We start from the raw sequence: 19297 nt of genomic DNA on the forward strand, positions 1-19297 counted from the left end.
AAAAAGAAAGAAGAATAAAGGTTACCAGAGGCTTGGGGGGTTACAGTGGGGAAAAGAATAGGGAGGTATTGTTTAACGGGTCCAGAGTTTCTGTTTGGGATACTGAGAAAGCTCTAGAATTAGACAGTGATGATGTACACAACACTGAATGTACTTAAATTAATGCCACCGATTTGTACCCATAAAAATGGTTTAAGCTGTAAATCTGATTATGCATATTTTGCCATAATAAATTTTAAATTGAGAATGTATCCAAAGGCCCTTACCACATTTGGTGAGCCTTTTGTTCCTCAATTGAAAGAGTGGGTATAGATAGAAGTTACTTAGAGAATACTTTACAAAACCTTGATTGGTAGTGATGGTAAAACAGTACCTAAGCCACCAACACACACACACACACACACACACACACACACACACACTACACTCAATGCTCTATCAAATACCTATTATATTTTGCAAAGCATTACAAATCTAATAAATCCACTAATGATGAAAAGTTTACATATCCTCCCATACTGACAAAAACACAAACATTCTCTAAGCACAAAGCTTATATTCACAAATAATTTTCTGCAACAAGACAAAATTTCAATTAATCACAATGGGAATTTAGTTATTTAATGCAACCACTAATCTAATATCACCAATAAAATGTAAGCAGTTATATCACAAAACCAGGGTTATATTCAGTGGACATGCATTAATAATAATCTATACAATTTTAATGTTACACCAGAAAAGGAACTGAATACAAAATTTCCCTTGATTTATGGTGGTCTTCAAATTTCATGGCACAGATTACCAATAAAACTGTAAAAACAGATTGTAAATATTTTCAATAAAATGGTAAAAAATTTAATGAGCCTTTAGGTTTCATATTGGGCTAAAGATTCAAAACATCAAGCTGGCCCCAATCTGTCAAAAATGACAGATAAATATATACAATGACTAGACAGGTTATTTAGTTACAATGGTACTGAAGACTACTCACCCCTGTCCAAAAACAAAAAACAAACAAACAAAAAACCCGTTGGGGTTAATTTCTCAATGCAAACAAAAGTATTTGTAAATACTGTGATTATTATAAACTTGGAAACATACCTGGAATCAGGACAGTGATGAAAGTAACACACAAGGTCAATCATATTTCTGATCTGTCTTCTTAAAGCCTTCTGGCTCCAAAAGCCCAACACTGTCCCTCAATATAAAACTAAGAAGAGAATGACTTTACCCTACTTGCTGACATTCTTCTACAGAATAATCTTTCACTAGGGCAGGGCTCAAGCTCCATTAACTTGCTTCTCTAGAGTGTGATTAGCAGAGCACCAAATTTATAAACTGATAGGGCCACCAAAAATGCTGAACACACTTTTCAAACAGAAGCAAACTCCCCCCACCCCCCAATTGTTAGTTCTATGCGCCATGTTATTCTTGAAACTTACGTGGCTACCAATAAGAAAAGAATTAGGGAAGGTTTGAACATATCTTGTACTTTTCATCAAGGCTAAAGTGCAAAATATCTCCATATCTCTGATATTTTAATAGGAAAAAACATCAAACACACATAATAAAAAAACTGAAGTGACAGTAAAGCTAATACAAAAAAGACCTCTTTAAATATACACTTGAAGACTACATAAGACCAATTTTTCTTTCTTCAGTGAAATCTGTAAATGAACCAAGTTCTCACAGAACTTGACATTTTGTTTCTCTTTCCCAGGATCAGAAATTCCAAAATTAGAGGGAAAAAATGGAAGAAAATAACATTGCATGACAATGGACACTAAGTTCATAAAGAACCTTTTTAAAAAATGAGATTTTATGGAAGAAAATACCATGAAAATAATAATCCTATGAGAATTGTCTTTTAAGCACAGTAAATTTGAGCCTTGGTCTTCATGAAGATACTACAGCTTATATAGAAAACTATAAATATACAAGACTCCAGGAAAAAAAGTCAAAATACGTATTATTTAACATTCTGTAGGCCTAAAAAACTTTGGAGGGGAGGGAAAAGAATAGCTAACTGAATCTTAAGAATACAGAACTATGAAAAATTCCTGGGTCAAAAGGGTGCTCCAAATGGAACCATCCTCAGTGAAAACATACAACTTAGATTATTTTTAAAAGGAAATAGGTCTTGAATAATTGCAGTCCCTTCCAAAAAGGAAATCTTAAATTAAGGGGAAAAGATTCTAATAGTGTAAACGAGTCTGGCTCAGAAAGAAAACTGAACAACATATCCAAGATTCTGTCCATAAAAGTAAAGACGTTACATCTTTAATATTAAAGAAATAGGCTATAAAAAAAGTTCATTCTCAGACTTGGTTTTAGTAAAAGCTCATTTGTGCTCCTTTGTGGGTGCATAATAAAGTTCCATGGGTTTGTTCACTTTCCAGTATTTCTCACTGACCAATTCCAAAGAAAAAGAGCCATTTAATACCTAAAAGAGAAAAAGAAAGAATTAGAAACTGCTTAAAGCACAGTAGTGAGATGTACCAAACATAAAAGCCCTTTTTTTTTAAATCTTAGGATAAAACTTCTTGTCACGTATACTATTCATGAAAGAACAACCAAAAGATATCAAAATGGTAACTACTACCCCATTGCAATTTCTCATCCTGTCAGGGTCTCAGGGTCCTGAACCATTTTGATTAGGCCCCACCAAACCACCTGCCAGTCTCAGCTGGTGAATGTGCTTCCAGTTTCAATAGCTATTCTTTTAAATACTCACAGTGAACTGCCCACTGGCTGTTGCTATGTAAATGGTATACTGCTTCTCACTGGCTGTATCAAGGTTCATCTGGTTTGATTCTCCTTTGCTTCGAAGTTCTTCCAAAGCTAACCTCACAGCCAGATACTTGGATAAGTGATCAACAGTGGCATTACCTGAAGTCTTTATGTATCTGGAAAAATAAATTAAAAATTTAATTTCTACATTAATGATAAAAACATACTCAAACTATAGAATACGTTTCTAACAAGCTAAATAAAATGTTAAGTGTCTCAATTACTCACAAAATAGTATCATAAATTTATTTCTCTACTACCTAAACCTTTTTATTGAGAGGTACTGAAGAGCGGAAAGTACAAACTTACTATCTGTCTACAAGGACATGAAAGTTCTACCTACCTTATCATCCAAAAATGATATAAATGACAAATACAAATACATACAAGGAGAACTGCAGGGAGAAAAGAACATAACCCTCAACCCCAATGAGCAGAATTAGGTCATCTACAGCACCAAGAGGAATAGTAAGAATATGAGCAAATTTCTTGTTGTCTAAGAACTGATGGATTTTCTGGTTTTTAAGACAGAGCCTAGAAGCACCAACCTTGAAAATAAATTTTTTTTAAGCATGGTATACCATTCAATCACTCATTGAACAAGTATTTGATACTTATCTGACCTCAATGACAGGCAGTGTGGAGATAAGTGGTAAAACAGCCATCTTTGCCAGCATGAATTCTAGAGCCTACTGGTAACCTTAGTATCATTTAAATAACTCTTCTTCCCTCTACCTAGAAGTGTCATTCCTTTCAGATACACAAATGTGGATCGGAAGCACATGAGGAAGGAAGTAAATAACAATCTACGCAGCCAGAATATCCAAGTGAACGCTGGCAATCAATGATATAACAAATACTGCCCTTACTTCTTATGTAAAACTACCTTTTAATTCCAAATTAAATATTATAAATTCAGATAATCTAAGGCTAACCTACACACTTACCTTGTCTGTGCACTATCATCTTTTTCCATTAGTGTAGGATGAGGCCTGAATACTAATTCAATTTCACTAGCACCATCCATTACTGGATCAATTGCCACTGTTGCATTGTTATTATCAAGCTCAAGCCCGGAATCATCAGATGTTTTGGTCCGTTTGTTACTAGGTCCTGCTTCCTGATTACTGTGTGTGGATGCATTACTACAGTGAGAACTGTCACCATTGTCTTCTGCTCCACTACCATTTTCAATCTGTTGTTTCTTGCCTCGCTGTAATCTAGTTAAGGAAAAATAAGGGGGTTGCATAAAATTTACATTTGGACCTTTTCAACATCAATTTTAAAACACGTTTACTGAACTTCAGAATTCTAAGTCTTCATAATTGAATTTGCTTCAAGTTGTATAATGGCATTTATTTCCCTCGTGTCCCAGAAAGTTCTAAAGAACCCCACTCATATATACATATTTGAATAACTCAAACAAATGTTTATATTCACTTAAGAATTTTCTTTACTTACTATCAGAATTATTGCCATTTGTATTCTGATCATTTGTTATGAGATTTTAAATCTAAAGTCATGATTCAGAAATGAAAATTTAAAAGTTGAGGGAATATATTTGTGCCCCTTTTTAGTTAGTTAGAAGTCCATAAGGAAACAAGATTTAAGATGAATGGGAAGCACTCCCTCCCTGCCAACCTCACTCGAAGTCTGCTAATATAATATAAAATTATTCTAATGAGAAAAACGAGATGGTATCTAAATGACAAGCATGGATAGAAAAGCAGTCTAACAAGCTCAAACACTAAACAACAGCAACAACAACACTAACTGGGCAAGGTGCTCTGGTTATACAACTGATTTACTCATCAAAACAACAGTCAAGGTGGTTATTATCATTTTATAGTTGAGAAAACCAAAGAAAATGAAGTTCAAAGCCCCATGGTTATAAGCTCATAAGTGCCAGAACTAGAGCTAGGATGTGATGCACATCTACCACACCGCCCACCCCCAACCTGTATATGAAAGAAATACATGTTTACTGCCAGAACAAGGAAATAACAGCCCGCTGCTTGGGAAAACAGCTCAAGAACTTTCACTTTTTAAAAAACAAAACACACACACACACACACACAAAATCCTGCTTATGAAATCTATAGACCACTTTAAAATTAAGCAGGGATCAATAATAAAGGGCAAAACTATGATTCAAGAATATATCAACAGATACAACAAAATATTTAGTCTTAAAAAGTTTAGAACTAAGCCAGTCACAATTCCACTTATAGGAGGTATTTAAAGTAGCCAAATTTCATAAAAACAGAAAGTAGAATGGTGGTTGCCAAAAGCTGAGGGGAGGAGAAGGAAATGAGTTGTTTAATGGGTACAGAATTTCAGTTTTAGAAGATGAAAAGGATTCTGGAAATTGGTTATACAATAATGTGAATGTACTTACACATTACTGTGAACTGTATATTTAAAAATGGTTAAGACAGTAAATTTTATATTTTCTATCACAATTTAAAACATATTTCAAAACAAACAGGCCAAAATAATGAAACAAACAAAAAAAACCCAGTGAAAACATAAAGACCCTACCTAAACATTTCCTAAAATCTGCAACTAAAACAAAAGCAAAGTTGTTTCAGTTGACTGTAAAGTAATCTAACAGGGTTACTTGTCTTACTGTATTTATTTTTATCCCACACTTCTTTCGAAAAAAGTTTGAGGTGACAGAGCTAGATTAATTTATTTCAGGCAGCATTCTTAGAATAATGTTAATATAGATTAATAGATTATATCTTGCATATATCAAATCATATCTACAATACTACATACTACTCTAATAGCATTTCAAGAACTACACCATCACACTTGAATGTCATAGGAGGAACCATAAAAGTATTTAGGAATGTGAATATTTAGCCTCTACTATTTAAAGAACTAGTAGAAGTAGTACAGAATCCAATATAAGTATTTTGACAAAGATCAAGACTGCTACACACAAGAAATTAATTTTAATTCAATATAAAGGTAGAACTTCAAAAAATTCATAATCAAAAATATTTACTGAGCAGCTCCTTTTTAAAAAATGTTTACTTATTTTTGAGACAGAGAGAGAGCGTGAGCGGGGAAGGGGCAGAGAGAGAAAAGAGAGAGAGAGAAGGAGACACAGAATCTGAAGCAGGCTCCAGGCTCTGAGCTGTCAGCCCAGAGCCTGATGCGGGGCTCAAACTCATGAACCATGACTGAAGATCATGACCTGAGCCAAAGTCAGATGCTTAACTGAGTGAGCCACCCAGGTGCCCCATGAACAGCTACTTTAAGCCAACCATGGTTCTATGCACTGGAGTAATAAGAATCAATAATACTGACAGTCTCTACCCTCTAAGGGCTTATATTATTCTAGTGCAATTGGTAACACACAAATGTCAGAGAATAAGAGCTATAGGGAAAAATCAAGAAGGGAGGGTAAAAAGGTATGGAGTGCTGAAGTAGAAGATAGGAACTTAGTAACCTGAAGAAAGTGAGAGAGAGTGCCATGTGGATTATCTGGAAAAGGGTTCTTTACAGAGCACAAAAGCCTTGAGACAAAAGCATGCTGGGGAAGTCTGAAGAACAGCAAGGAAGCTGTAAAAAGCTATGAACAAATGAAAGGAACTCTTGTCATGTCCTCACACCACTAGAAACGTTCAAGCAAAATCAAAGGACTACCTATAAAAATTTTGCAAAGGGGATTCTTTCTCCTGCTAAAAGACTAAAATGAACAACTATTAAAATCCCTCAAAGTCTTACAAATTTATGTAACTCTTTTAAAATATATGCATTCAGGGGCGCCTGGGTGGCTCAGTCGGTTGAGTGGCCGGCTTTGGCTCAGGTCATGATCTCACAGTCTGTGAGTTCGAGCCCCGCGTCGGGCTCTGTGCTGACCGCTCAGAGCCTGAAGCCTGTTTCAGATTCTGTGTCTCCTTCTCTCTGCCCCTCCCCCGTTCATGCTCTGTCTCTCTCTGTCTGAAAAATAAATAAACGTTAAAAAAAAAATTAAAAAAAAATAAAATAAAATAAAATATATGCATTCAGCATTTTATTTTACTTTGTTAATCAGAGCTATAGGCCAGTTTAATACAGTTAGAATGCAGCACATCTTCTTCAGAACGACTTCTAAAACTTTAAAAATAGCTATGCTTGAACCTCAATCAAAAATTCTGATTTACTTCGTTTGGGATGGTACCAGAGGCCCTAGAATTTTAAAACTTTCCGTGATTCTGAAGTTTAACCTAGGTAAGAAACATCAGACTGGGACAGGGCTTTATTGGCATCTCCTACTTTGGAAAATGAGGACTCCCACTGAGGCCTAAATATATGAGAAAGTATCAGAAAGGACCATGGAGGAAAGGAAGGGGGAAAAAAAACAGTTACAAACAGAGAGGGAGGCAGGCAAACCATTAAGAGACTCTTAAATACAGAGAACAAACTGAGGTTGATGGGGGGCGGGGGGTGATGGGCATTGAGGAGGGCACTTGTTGGGATGACGACTGGGTGTTGTATTTAAAGAGATGAACCACAGGAATCTACCCCAAACACCAGGAGCACACTTTACACACTGTATGTTAGCAATTTGACAATAAGTTATATTTAAAATTAAAAAAAAAGGGTCAGGAAACAAAAATGAGGGTAAGAAAGTATCCAAATAATGCAGGGTGTCAGAAGCCATCATCATGGTCTTTTAGCCTGAAAGTGAATACAATATAGATATTAGAGACTTCAGAGCAAAGGAAAACCATGATCTGACTTTCAATTTAACAGAATCACTCTGGCTGCTGTGCTGAGAATGGACTTTGTAAAGATAAGCAGGGAAAGTAGAAAGACCAATTAGGAGGCTATTTTAATACTCAAATGAAAGATGGTAGTGGCCTAGACCAATTTGGATACATTATGGAAAAAGTTAAGACTTAACTTTCAGTCTGTTCACAGACTGAAATGCACAACGTGAGAAAAAAAGAAAAGAGAAATGTTAAGGCTGACTCCCAAAGTTTTTGGCTAAAGCAAGTGGAATGACAAGGTTGCCATCAACTGAAATGATCAAGAATGAAGAAAAGTAGGGGGTATGAATAAAAAGTTCAGTATGGGGGGCCTCGGTGGCTCAGTCAGTTAAGCGTCCAACTCTTGATTTTCGCTCAGGTCATGACCCCATAGCTCATGAGTTCAAGCCCTACATGAGGGCTCTGCACTGACAGCACAAAGACTGCTTAGGACTCTCTCTCTTCCTCTCTCTCAAAATAAATAAATAAACTTAAAAAAATTAAAAGTTCAGTATTGGACATGTTAAATTTGAGTTAAGGAATAGCTAATTCATACAAAAGGAACCAGGAGATTATCGTCTCCCAGAAGCCAGGTGAAGAAAACTATTCAAAAGGAAATTTACTGTGTCAAATACTGTTAAATAAGATGGAAAAATGAGGTCTGAGAATCAGCAATTAGATTTTGCAATGTGGAGGTCACTGGAAAATTTGATGAGGGGATACGGGGGTAGGGGAGGGTGTGATAAAAGTCTGACTACAGGGGGTTCAGAATAGAATGCAAGAAGAACTGGAGACCATGAACACAGACAACTTTTTAAGCAGTTGTGCTATAGAAATAAGAGGAGAAAAGGAATGGTAAGTGGAGGGAGAAGTGGATACAAGAGAGAATAGAATGGAATACGCTATTACAAATGAAAGTGTATATTATATTACATGGAAAGGTAACCATGCAGAACCACTATTTACAATTGTATTTTATCTTTTCCAAAGTGGAGGCTGTTAAGTAAATTCAATATTTTAATAAAAGTATTCAGAAAAACGGCCACCATCTCTGGCTTCCTTTTCCATATACCTGTTCATGGCCTGTATCTTCAGTCCTTCCTCAATGCTGTGACTGAGTGCTTGCTGGTTATTGTGCTTGTTGATCCTGGCTAATACCCTCTCTTGATGAGCTTCATACTCATCACGACTTGGATAAATTTTGCTGATGAGTGCATCAAAGTTTGGGTCTGGCCTTAGTGATCTTTTAGAAACTAGCTTTTTCCGACAGGTAGGGCATTCTTTATTGCTAAATAAAAAGAGGGGAAAGAAAATGTAAGCAATGTCAGTATCTTTGGGCTAACGACAAAAATATCCAATTTCTGGATAGTTATGTTTATTCCAATACCTTTATTAAGTCACAGAAATTTAACCTGAATTTCTTTGTGGGTAAGCAAGATTTTGGAAACTTGAGACATTCAACAGAACTTGTTAACAAAGAAAAATGTGAATACTCCCCAATGATAATTTATATACAATCATCTTAGAAATAAAAATCTATTTCTTGTTAATATAAATTCCCCGATATCCATGCCACAAGGAAAAGCTACCCACTAATACATATTAATTTATGTATCAATCCTTTTATTAAAATAGCATTCATAAGGATATTATTTTATATAATTCAAAAGTAGAAAAACCATGGTTTCATGCTTTGTAATTTCCTCAAAACAAATACTCATGCTTTTATAAAGCTTTTAAAATTGTGTAAAATCAACTGTTTCAAAACAAAGATTCTCCAATAATTAAAACTTCGACTTTAGAAGAATTTCTAGTTCTCAAATGAATACCTATTAGAGAATGTATTTCTCAATACCCATAAAGCACCATCCTGGTATAATTTAAGTACCTAGTATAACTCATTTCAACGTACCCACTTCTGAGGGCTGTGATAATGCAGTCTGCACAAAAACGATGTAAACACTCCTTTGTAGTCATGGTGTTCTTCAACATATCCAAACAAATTGGGCACATTAATTCACTGTGTAGACTTCGGGGTGAAACCACAATTTCCAAGCCATCTGTTATTGCCTCCTGTAGAAGAGTCACTTTAAAATTAAATGCTACCTATTTTATTATGGACAAGTTCAAACATGCAAAAGCACTAAATATGACCAAAATGAACATTTATATACCCATGACCCGGCTACCACCACTGTCAACTCACAGCCAACCTTGTTTTACCACAATTTCCCCCCAAATCCCCTCAACTCCCCACCACTGTTATAATATCAATGCTCTTATTTTAATGGCTAAAAATAATATATTAATGTGTTTAAAAGATAAGTAATGGTAAATCATCTTGGCCTAACAAAAAAAGCATTGAATTTGGAATCAGATGCCTTCGGTTCCAGTTCTAGACCTATTAATGTGACTCTAAATAATTTAACATTGTTTTGTTACCTGCAAAATGAGGAAGCTAAGGCTAAATAAAATTTAATCCTTCTATCTTCACAAATTGCACCATTCTGTTAACAAACTACATTATTTCACACCATCCATTAAAAGATTTTAAGATTCCAATACAAACATTCTCTAATTTATATACATGTTCACAGTAATGTGTAAGTACATTCACATTATTGTATAACCAATTTCCAGAATCCTTTCCATCTTCTAAAACTGAAATTCTGTACCCATTAAACAACTCATTTCCTTCTCCTCCCCTCAGCTTTTGGCAACCACCATTCTACTTTCTGTTTTTATGAAATTTGGCTACTTTAAATACCTCCTATAAGTGGAATTGTGACTGGCTTAGTTCTAAACTTTTTAAGACTAAATATTTTGTTGTATCTGTTGATATATTCTTGAATCATAGTTTTGCCCTTTATTATTGATCCCTGCTTAATTTTAAAGTGGTCTATAGATTTTATTTTTTTTTAATTTTTATTTATTTATTTTCTTTTTTTGAGACAGAGAGAGACAGAGCATGAACAGGGGAGGGGCAGAGAGAGAGAGGGAGACACAGAATCTGAAACAGGCTCCAGGCTCTGAGCGATCAGCACAGAGCCCGACGCGGGGCTCGAACTCACGGACCGTGAGATCATGACCTGAGCCGAAGTCGGACGCTTAACCAACCAAGCCACCCAGGCGCCCCAAGTGGTCTATAGATTTTAAAATCACTTCTTGAGGGGCGCCTGGGTGGCTCAGTCAGTTAAGCATCCAACTTCGGCTCAGGTCATGATCTCACAGTTCATGAGTTGGAGCTGTGCGTCAGGCTCTGTGCTGACAGCTCAGAGCCTGGAGCCTGCTTCAGATTCTGTGTCTCCCTCTCTCTCTGCTCCTCCCCTGCTCATGCTCTTTCTCTCAAAAATAAATAAACATTAAAAAAAAATTTTAAGTCACTTCTTGAACCTTAAGTCTTGATCCATAAAAGTAGTTTTATACAAAGTGCTCAGGTTCTCAGGTTAATCTACAAACTAATTTAATCCATAGTACCGGTACTAGTATTTCTAACTGTCACGTGTAAAAATGTTCCAATGCAAAAATGCATTTGGAGGTCCAATGTAGAATTCCAGAACACATCTCCCAGCTGCAGAGACATCAGTGACTTCTTTCTTCATCACCACCACCACTACCCACCCTTCCCACAAGGTGGCACTGAGTACAAATTTACCTAGCTCTAAAGTCACAACCAGGCACTCCTATGGACTGAGGAAAGATATCCAGTAGGTGGCTACTGAAGAGGAAGGTCAGAAAGAAATAAAGAGCTTTCTATGTTATTGACACTTTGTTTCCACTAGTTCTCCATACATATGTTTTCTCTACAGGGCCAAAGAATGATGACCCTACAAGGAAAAACAAAAACTAGAGATATTGTCCATAAAGGACTCAAGTAAAATGCATTTACAGTAACTACCACTATTTTTGAGTGTCTTAGTATGTTTCAACCTCTCTATAGCACTTTCAGTATTTTCTTTTACTTAATTTAATACACACACAAACTTCTGATGAAGAAACATCACTCCAAGTATGCTGACTCAGCTAGTAACCAAGTTTGTCCTCTTCCTCCTCAGAACTTGCCTAGTAAAATCCCAGCCCTGTACTCAACCACCCATGTTCTCCATGTCTGTACCAGTGCAGGTGTGTAGCACTGTGGGAAAAAAGGGGGGAATCATACAACCAGACTAGTATCACTAAATTTCACGTTTCAAATGGGTGTTCAACACAGCTCAGCAATTCTCTTGTAACAAACTTGTTTTTTCTATGTGGTCTTATACCTTTTCTTCTATCTGCAGAACTTCCTACACCTGAACACTGAAAAGCTTATCTTACCTCAAATTTCATTGAGAGCTCTCTCATTTTCTCTCTGTGACATCTTTCTTTTTAAATTATTTTTAATGTTTATTTATTTTGAGAGAGAGAGAGAGAGAATGAATGAATGAACGAATGAACGAGCATGGGAGGGGCAGAGAGAGACAAAGAATCCGAAGCATGCTCTAGGCTCTGAGCTGTCAGCACACAGCCCAATGCGGGGCTCAAACTCAAGAACTGTGAGATCATGACCTGAGCTGAAGTCAGAGGCTTAACTGACTGAGCCACCCAAGCACTCCTCTACGACATCTTTTTAAATCATCATCATCTTTCTTGCTAAAAGGAGAAAACATGCCTCTTTCTATCAAAGGGACATTCCTTCCTACCTTTTCAAGTATATTCTTTTGATTATTTTATTTGCTCTCAGACTTCAGCATGAGAAGCTCTCAGGCTTCCACTAAACCAGCCTAGAGTAGCATCTGCATGGGGTTACTATCTATAGTGAAATATGAATGATATACCTTACAGCAGTGTGGAGCCGGGGCAGCGGGGGGGATATCATTGGTACACCTCTATCTCCCATCTTATAAACAAAACAAAATTTTAAACTTCCCAGTTCCATGTTCCCCTCCAGTTTTTACTCCACTTCTTTGCTTCTCTGCACAGCCAAACTTCTCTGAAAAATTGCCTATATATTTTCACTTTTTTCCCCTTCAACACAGTACAATCTATTTAAGTGAACTTACTCCTGTCAAGGTCATGAAGTATACATTGCCACATTCAAAGTACACTTTTGTAATCCTCATTTTACCCATCCTCTAGGTAGTACTGAACACAGTAGCTACATCCTCCTTCTTGACACAACTCCTCTTAGATTTTGATCCCCTATTTTTCTCCTATTTTTCTTTACTTTGGCTGTTTCTTTCAGTTTCCTTTGCTGGGTTCTTTTCCATTACTTCGTTTCTAAATGTTGAATCTCCCCTGGATGAAGTTCTGGGGCCCTTCTGATCATCTCTCTCCAGGTTTCCAGATTATCTTATCCATTCTCACTGCTTAAAATTTGCTGACCACACCCGAAATCTTACAGTTAGGCCAGACTCCTAGTTAGCATCTATGCCTGCCTTACAGGCATTTCAAAATGAGTTCAATTTTAAGTATGTTTATCTCCTTCAAACCTGGAACCCCCCCCCCAGTCTTTCCCCTATTCACCTTTTTTTTAAAGATTTTATTTTTCGGAATGGGAAAAGATATTTGCAAATGACACATCGGACAAAGGGCTAGTATCCAAAATCTATAAAGAGCTCATCAAACTCCACACCCGAAAAACAAATAACCCAGTGAAGAAATGGGCAGAAAACATGAATAGACACTTCTCTAAAGAAGACATCCGGATGGCCAACAGGCACATGAAAAGATGTTCAACGTCGCTCCTCATCAGGGAAATACAAATCAAAACCACACTCAGATACCACCTCACGCCAGTCAGAGTGGCCAAAATGAAGAAATCAGGAGACTATAGATGCTGGAGAGGATGTGGAGAGACGGGAACCCTCTTGCACTGTTGGTGGGAATGCAAATTGGTGCAGCCGCTCTGGAAAGCAGTGTGGAGGTTCCTCAGAAAATTAAAAATAGACCTACCCTATGACCCAGCAATAGCACTGCTAGGAATTTATCCAAGGGATACAGGAGTACTGATGCATAGGGGCACTTGTACCCCAATGTTTATAGCAGCACTCTCAACAATCGCCAAATTATGGAAAGAGCCTAAATGTCCATCAACTGATGAATGGATAAAGAAATTGTGGTTTATATACACAATGGAATACTACGTGGCAATGAGAAAGAATGAAATATGGCCTTTTGTAGCAACGTGGATGGAACTGGAGAGTGTGATGCTAAGTGAAATAAGCCATACAGAGAAAGACAGATATCATATGGTTTCACTCTTATGTGGATCCTGAGAAACGTAACAGAAACCCATGGGGGAGGGGAAGGAAAAAAAAAAAAAAAGAGGTTAGAGTGGGAGAGAGCCAAAGCATAAGAGACTGTTAAAAACTGAGAACAAACTGAGGGTTGATGGGGGGTGGGAGGGAGGGCAGGGTGGGTGATGGGTATTGAGGAGGGCACCTTTTGGGATGAGCACTGGGTGTTGTATGGAAACCAATTTGACAGTAAATTTCATATATTAAAAAATAAATAAATAAATTAAAAAAAAAAAAAAAAGATTTTATTTTTAAGTAATCTCTACACCCAACATGGGGCTCGAACCCACAACCTAGAGATCAAGAGTCACACGCTCTACTGACTGAGCCAGCCAGGTGCCCCCCATCTTCACCTCCTTGATCCCCCTCCCATGATTATCTGTTACCTCACTGAGGACTTTCCCCATTTACACAACTTCTAAAATGTACAATTCTATGGATATTTGTTTAATGTCTATAAACTCCATAAGCTGGTGCCACAACTATTTTATTCACCACTTCACCTAGTGCCTAGCTTAGGACCTGGTACAGACTATGCACTTGAATTATTTGTTTAATCAATGAATGAAGTGTAAACCAAACATACCCAAGTCAACTGCTTGCATATAAATTCATTATTACCGTTATGTTCTTTTAAGTATTCATTTTCTAAAAATGTATACCAGTTTACAGATGTGTCATATTTCCCCCTAGTTACCTTAGTCTACATTACCTGAGGTGTTCGTTGTAATTCATATAAACTGAGTTCCCATGTTTTGCTTAATGGTTGAGTTCCGTTTGTCTGCACAGCCTGAGACATTGCTAGGAATAAAAAGGAAAGAAAAACAATTTCAGTATCTGAAGGGGAAGTAAATCTCAAAACTGATTTTTTGGAATTGTGAATCCTAAGAATAATCAAAATAGAAATTACACACTGGCTCCTCAAAAATTAAAAAGAAGAAAAGCTCAAGAATCTTTTCATTTAAAAATACAAGCTACTTGAGAGCAAGAGACTACACTGAACTCTAAATGCTCTACAGGTGGCATAAAAAGCTTAAAATTATTACTGAATGTACAGAAAACTCTCTTAATCCTAAACAATAACTAAGTTTCTAAACATTTAGTTCTATGATTTAGAACTGAATAAAGAAAATGTAATAGTCTTCAGCATGGTCAATTCTTGCCCGACACAGCAAAATCTACTTTATAGTACTTTAAACTCGTGCTCATTCTGCCTCTACTTTCACAGTTCCACTCATGAAAAATCCTCTACCTGATATAGTAAGTCAGCTTATAATGTTCAGAAAGCTCTTCCTAACGCTGAGCCTTAAAATGCTACCTATTCATTCTATAGCTGCCCTCTGGAGACACAATGATTAAGACTAATAATTTTTCTACATGACAGCCTTTCAAATATTTGGGTACTGTTATCATATCCCACCTGATTTTTCTTTCCTTTTGGCTAAATATTCTAGTTCCTCCTACTGCTCACCATTTGCATTATTTCAAGGTCTCCTCACCACCTTGACATTAATTCTGCCTCTCTCCTCTGGTTACGAATAAACTTAACGTTAAGGCCAATTTCTGTGCTTGTCTTTGAGTAGGGGAATGGGATCTAGGATACATCTGAGGAAGATGGTCTTAGAAAACTAACTCCTCTCCAAAACAGGCAAAAGAAGGGGCTCCAGGCATTAACATTTTTAGTAGGTATCTATTATTAGCCAACCTGAACTGCTCTACGTCCTTGCCTCAGAATTCACAGCCTAAAAAGAAGGAAATCATGTAAATAAGTAAACTACAATCTGACAAGATAAATTCTAAGCAGCAGAATCAAAAAAACAATATGGAATTTCAGAAAAGAATCAAGGAATTTGAGGAGTAAGGGAAGGCTTCAGCAGAGATGGAGTAAGCTTTAAAAAATAAGAGATTACTACACCAAGATGGGAATAGAAAAGAAAGAGGGTTCCGGACAAAATAGAACACCATGTATGAAGACAGGCATGAAAACAGAATACGCCTGTACTCAGGAGCTATCGGAAGTTTCAAATGAGTGATGCAATCAAATAGTTTCACAGAAACTCAATAATAGTTGCAGAAGGTAGAGGAACAAAGAGCAATTAGCAGTAAGAAAAGTGAGGACTCTGTTTCAAAAACCTGGTTAACTATCTGAACCAAAGCAGTTAAGCATGGACATAGAGACAAAATTAGATAGACTTAGTGATACATTCGACATTGATGTAAGAGAGGAGGATCCAATATGACTTTGGGAAAACAACTATCCTTTAAGGAGATGGAGAACACAGAAGGAATGTGTGGATGCCTGCGTGGCTCAGTCAGTCAAGTGACTCTTTTTTAAAAAAAATTTTTTTGGGGCGCCTGGGTGGCACAGTCGGTTAAGCGTCCGACTTCAGCCAGGTCACGATCTCGCGGTCCGTGAGTTCGAGCCCCGCATCAGGCTCTGGGCTGATGGCTCGGAGCCTGGAGCCTGTTTCCGATTCTGTGTCTCCCTCTCTCTTTGACCCTCCCCCGTTCATGCTCTGTCTCTCTCTGTCCCAAAAATAAATAAAAAAAAAAAAAAGTTGAAAAAAAAAAAATTTTTTTTAAAAAATAAAAAAAATTTTTTTTTCAACGTTTTTTTTTTTTAAATTTATTTTTGGGACAGAGAGAGACAGAGCATGAACGGGGGAGGGGCAGAGAGAGAGGGACACACAGAATCGGAAACAGGCTCCAGGCTCCGAGCCATCAGCCCAGAGCCTGATGCGGGGCTCGAACTCACAGACCGCGAGATCGTGACCTGGCTGAAGTCGGACGCTTAACCGACTGCGCCACCCAGGCGCCCCCGTCAAGTGACTCTTGATTTCGGCTCAGGTCATGATCTCCTGGTTTGTGAGTTCAAGCTCTGCGTTGCAGAGCTTGCTTGGGATTCTCTCTCTCTCTCAATTTTAATAAAGTTTATTAAAGCAAATAAATTTCAATAAATAAAACTTATTAAAATAAATAAATTTTAATAAATAAAATTAAAAGAAAAAAGAAGAGAACAAGATAAGTGGAATGGCTACAAATACTGAGTTGCAGTTATTTATGGCTCACTGAGGTAGAGTGGTTCATTAGACAGAAAAATCCCACACCTGCTTGAAGACACAACCTGCATATTTAAATCATATATTCTATATTGGCATGCAGACAATGAAGGACATGACCTATTTGTATCCAGGAAGCTGAACTTCCCACTTCCAGCAAATACCATTTAAACAGCTATCAAGAACTCACCCAATCGGCAATTAGCTCCACTTTGCTTTAAGAAGCAAAAGCACTTAATCGAAATTTAAACTATATTTAACCACTAAAATTCTACATACCTGTCTCTTTTTAACAAAAAACCACACTCCACATGAAGTTTCTCCCTTGCCCAAGCAAAAATTTGAAATAAATTATGTTCAAACCTCTCATATGAGCAAGCTGTGACTTTTGTTTACTATTTCAAGGCTGCCCACTCAGTCTACCTCCAGTATTCTCACTTATTTTATTTACCAGAATTGGTGGGCTCCCAAACAAGCAAACGTTCCTTGAGCCTTTTGTTTCCTTGTAGATATATGTGCCATTATCTCTACCATAAATCCTACTACAACATAATGAATGTCTCAGAAAACTAAAATTACTCAGGAGGAATTTCTAAGAATTCCAAATCCTAATCCCATCTCCCAACCTGTAACTGCTAACCTAGGGCCAAAGTTCTCCCAGCAAATTAACGGGAACCATCAAAAAAAATAAAAGCCTTCTGCTGAAAGCTCAGTTGTAGAGATAGCAGTTCTCCTCCATATAACCAAATTGTATCTGATTTAGATATTTGTATTTCTTTGGCAAGCAAGATTCAGGAAGTAATTCACAAGTTAGTTGTAGTTGCAGAATTTCCTGGTATTTGGAAAAACTAGGATCTCCATGGCCTTGAAAAGTTTTCCGGTCTCTCTGCGTATATCTATCTGTATTACACAGCATATGTTCTCTCTGGTATCTAGGGTCTTAAATGCTACTGCAGGGATGCTATCTTACCAGATAATGCAGCAAGTAAACCTGAGACCAAAAAAAGGATACAATCGTGATCATCAAAACCACCATCTCAATTCTTAAGAACTTATCAGCGCTGTAGATCTGAGTTATATTTAGTGGCCTCTCCTGTCACCTGGCCAAGAAGGGCCAACAGGGATCTAAGAATTAAAAATTCCATTTTCGGGGGCCTCGAGATACAATTGACACACACAGAGGAAGCATATACATATACATGGTCTGAAGGACACGATCCATATGTATAACAGGAAGCTCAAATCTCCACTTTTGGCAGTCACTGAACGGATAAGCTCTAGAGAATTAGCTCCTCTTGCTTTAGGTCAATATACTGTGTCATTTAAATTTAATCTAAAGTCTCTACCCTTCCCCCAAAACACATATAACCCTTCTTTTACTTTCATTTGGTGAGAAGCTGCATTTTTGTCTTGATGTTCTCCCTTGCCCAAGCCAAGAATATGAAATATACTTAGTTTTTGTTTTTCAGATGAGAATGAATTGTGATTTTAATGAACATTATTTGGGAATTATCCATGTTCAGATACTACTAATACATAGAGTAAATAAGAATGGATCACCTAGGAGTAATTATAAACTGGAAAGACAGAGCACAGAGATTAAGCCAGTGAAGATGAGAAACGAGGTGTCAGAAAAAATAATCTTAGAGATTCTTTCCAGCAACAGGAATGTGCTACCTAGACTACTGCCTGATGATCCTTGCAGGACAACAGAAAAAGATCTAGGTCTACCTGGCCCAACCCCCAATTATCACACCTAAATTATACTTCTGAATAAGAGATTCCCCAACAAAACAGAAATGTTTCCTGCACAAAGTAGGCTCTCACTTTTGTGAAGAGAATATACAAATGAAAAGTTATTATTAGCTACGACAAGATAACTTGGCAAAAACAGAAACTCAATCTGATAAAAGACCTAGTTACAGGCAGATTTTGAAAGCTTGCAGCATCACTAACCAATGGGGAAGAAATATCAACACAATATTTAGATGTTCTTTTAGAGACTACAAATACCTGGCACTTCCATGCTGACTTTGCACATGTTCACATTTATGGCAGGCAGATCATGCAATCCTTTCACAGAGGCTCAATGTGGTTTCAAAAGCTTTTAAACACAGCACCTTCAAGAGTGACTACCCACAAAGAGCAGAATATGCAAAAGATGAAAAATTCCTGTGCATCTACACAGAAAGATTTAGTAAGTTTATATTTTTTAAAACAAGAAAAAGGTTAGACTTCCAGTTTCCAGTTCCACATGTTAGTCACCACTTTGCCCTAGCAAGTAAAAAATTGAAAAGACTAAAAAAATCAACAACTTTTCTTGGACCCATAGCAAGGGGAGGACGCAAGGTAAACCACAGTCCCCAAGAGTGAAAAGACAGAGTATATAGGAAATCTCAGCTTACCAGAGCAACTCGGGAGTGGA

General features: G+C 37.1%; 1 protein-coding gene across 5 annotated transcripts in view; it reads right to left on the reverse strand.

Moving 5' to 3' along the window:
- Positions 1 to 589: 589 nt before the first annotated feature.
- RNF2 (ring finger protein 2) overlaps positions 590 to 19297 on the reverse strand; it is a 50044-nt gene continuing 31336 nt past the window's right edge. For all 5 annotated transcript variants that reach the window (XM_058700621.1, XM_058700620.1, XM_058700623.1 and 2 more), the window contains exons 2-7: positions 14526 to 14614; positions 9451 to 9611; positions 8611 to 8826; positions 3741 to 4013; positions 2738 to 2909; positions 590 to 2446 (exon numbers count right to left, since the gene is read on the reverse strand). In XM_058700621.1, the coding sequence (XP_058556604.1) occupies positions 2345 to 2446; positions 2738 to 2909; positions 3741 to 4013; positions 8611 to 8826; positions 9451 to 9611; positions 14526 to 14612 (1011 nt within the window). In that variant the 5' untranslated portion in view covers positions 14613 to 14614 and the 3' untranslated portion in view covers positions 590 to 2344. The remainder of the gene's footprint in view (positions 2447 to 2737; positions 2910 to 3740; positions 4014 to 8610; positions 8827 to 9450; positions 9612 to 14525; positions 14615 to 19297) is intronic.

This window comes from Neofelis nebulosa, chromosome 15 (genome assembly GCF_028018385.1).
Source record: "Neofelis nebulosa isolate mNeoNeb1 chromosome 15, mNeoNeb1.pri, whole genome shotgun sequence".
NCBI lineage: Eukaryota > Metazoa > Chordata > Mammalia > Carnivora > Felidae > Neofelis > Neofelis nebulosa.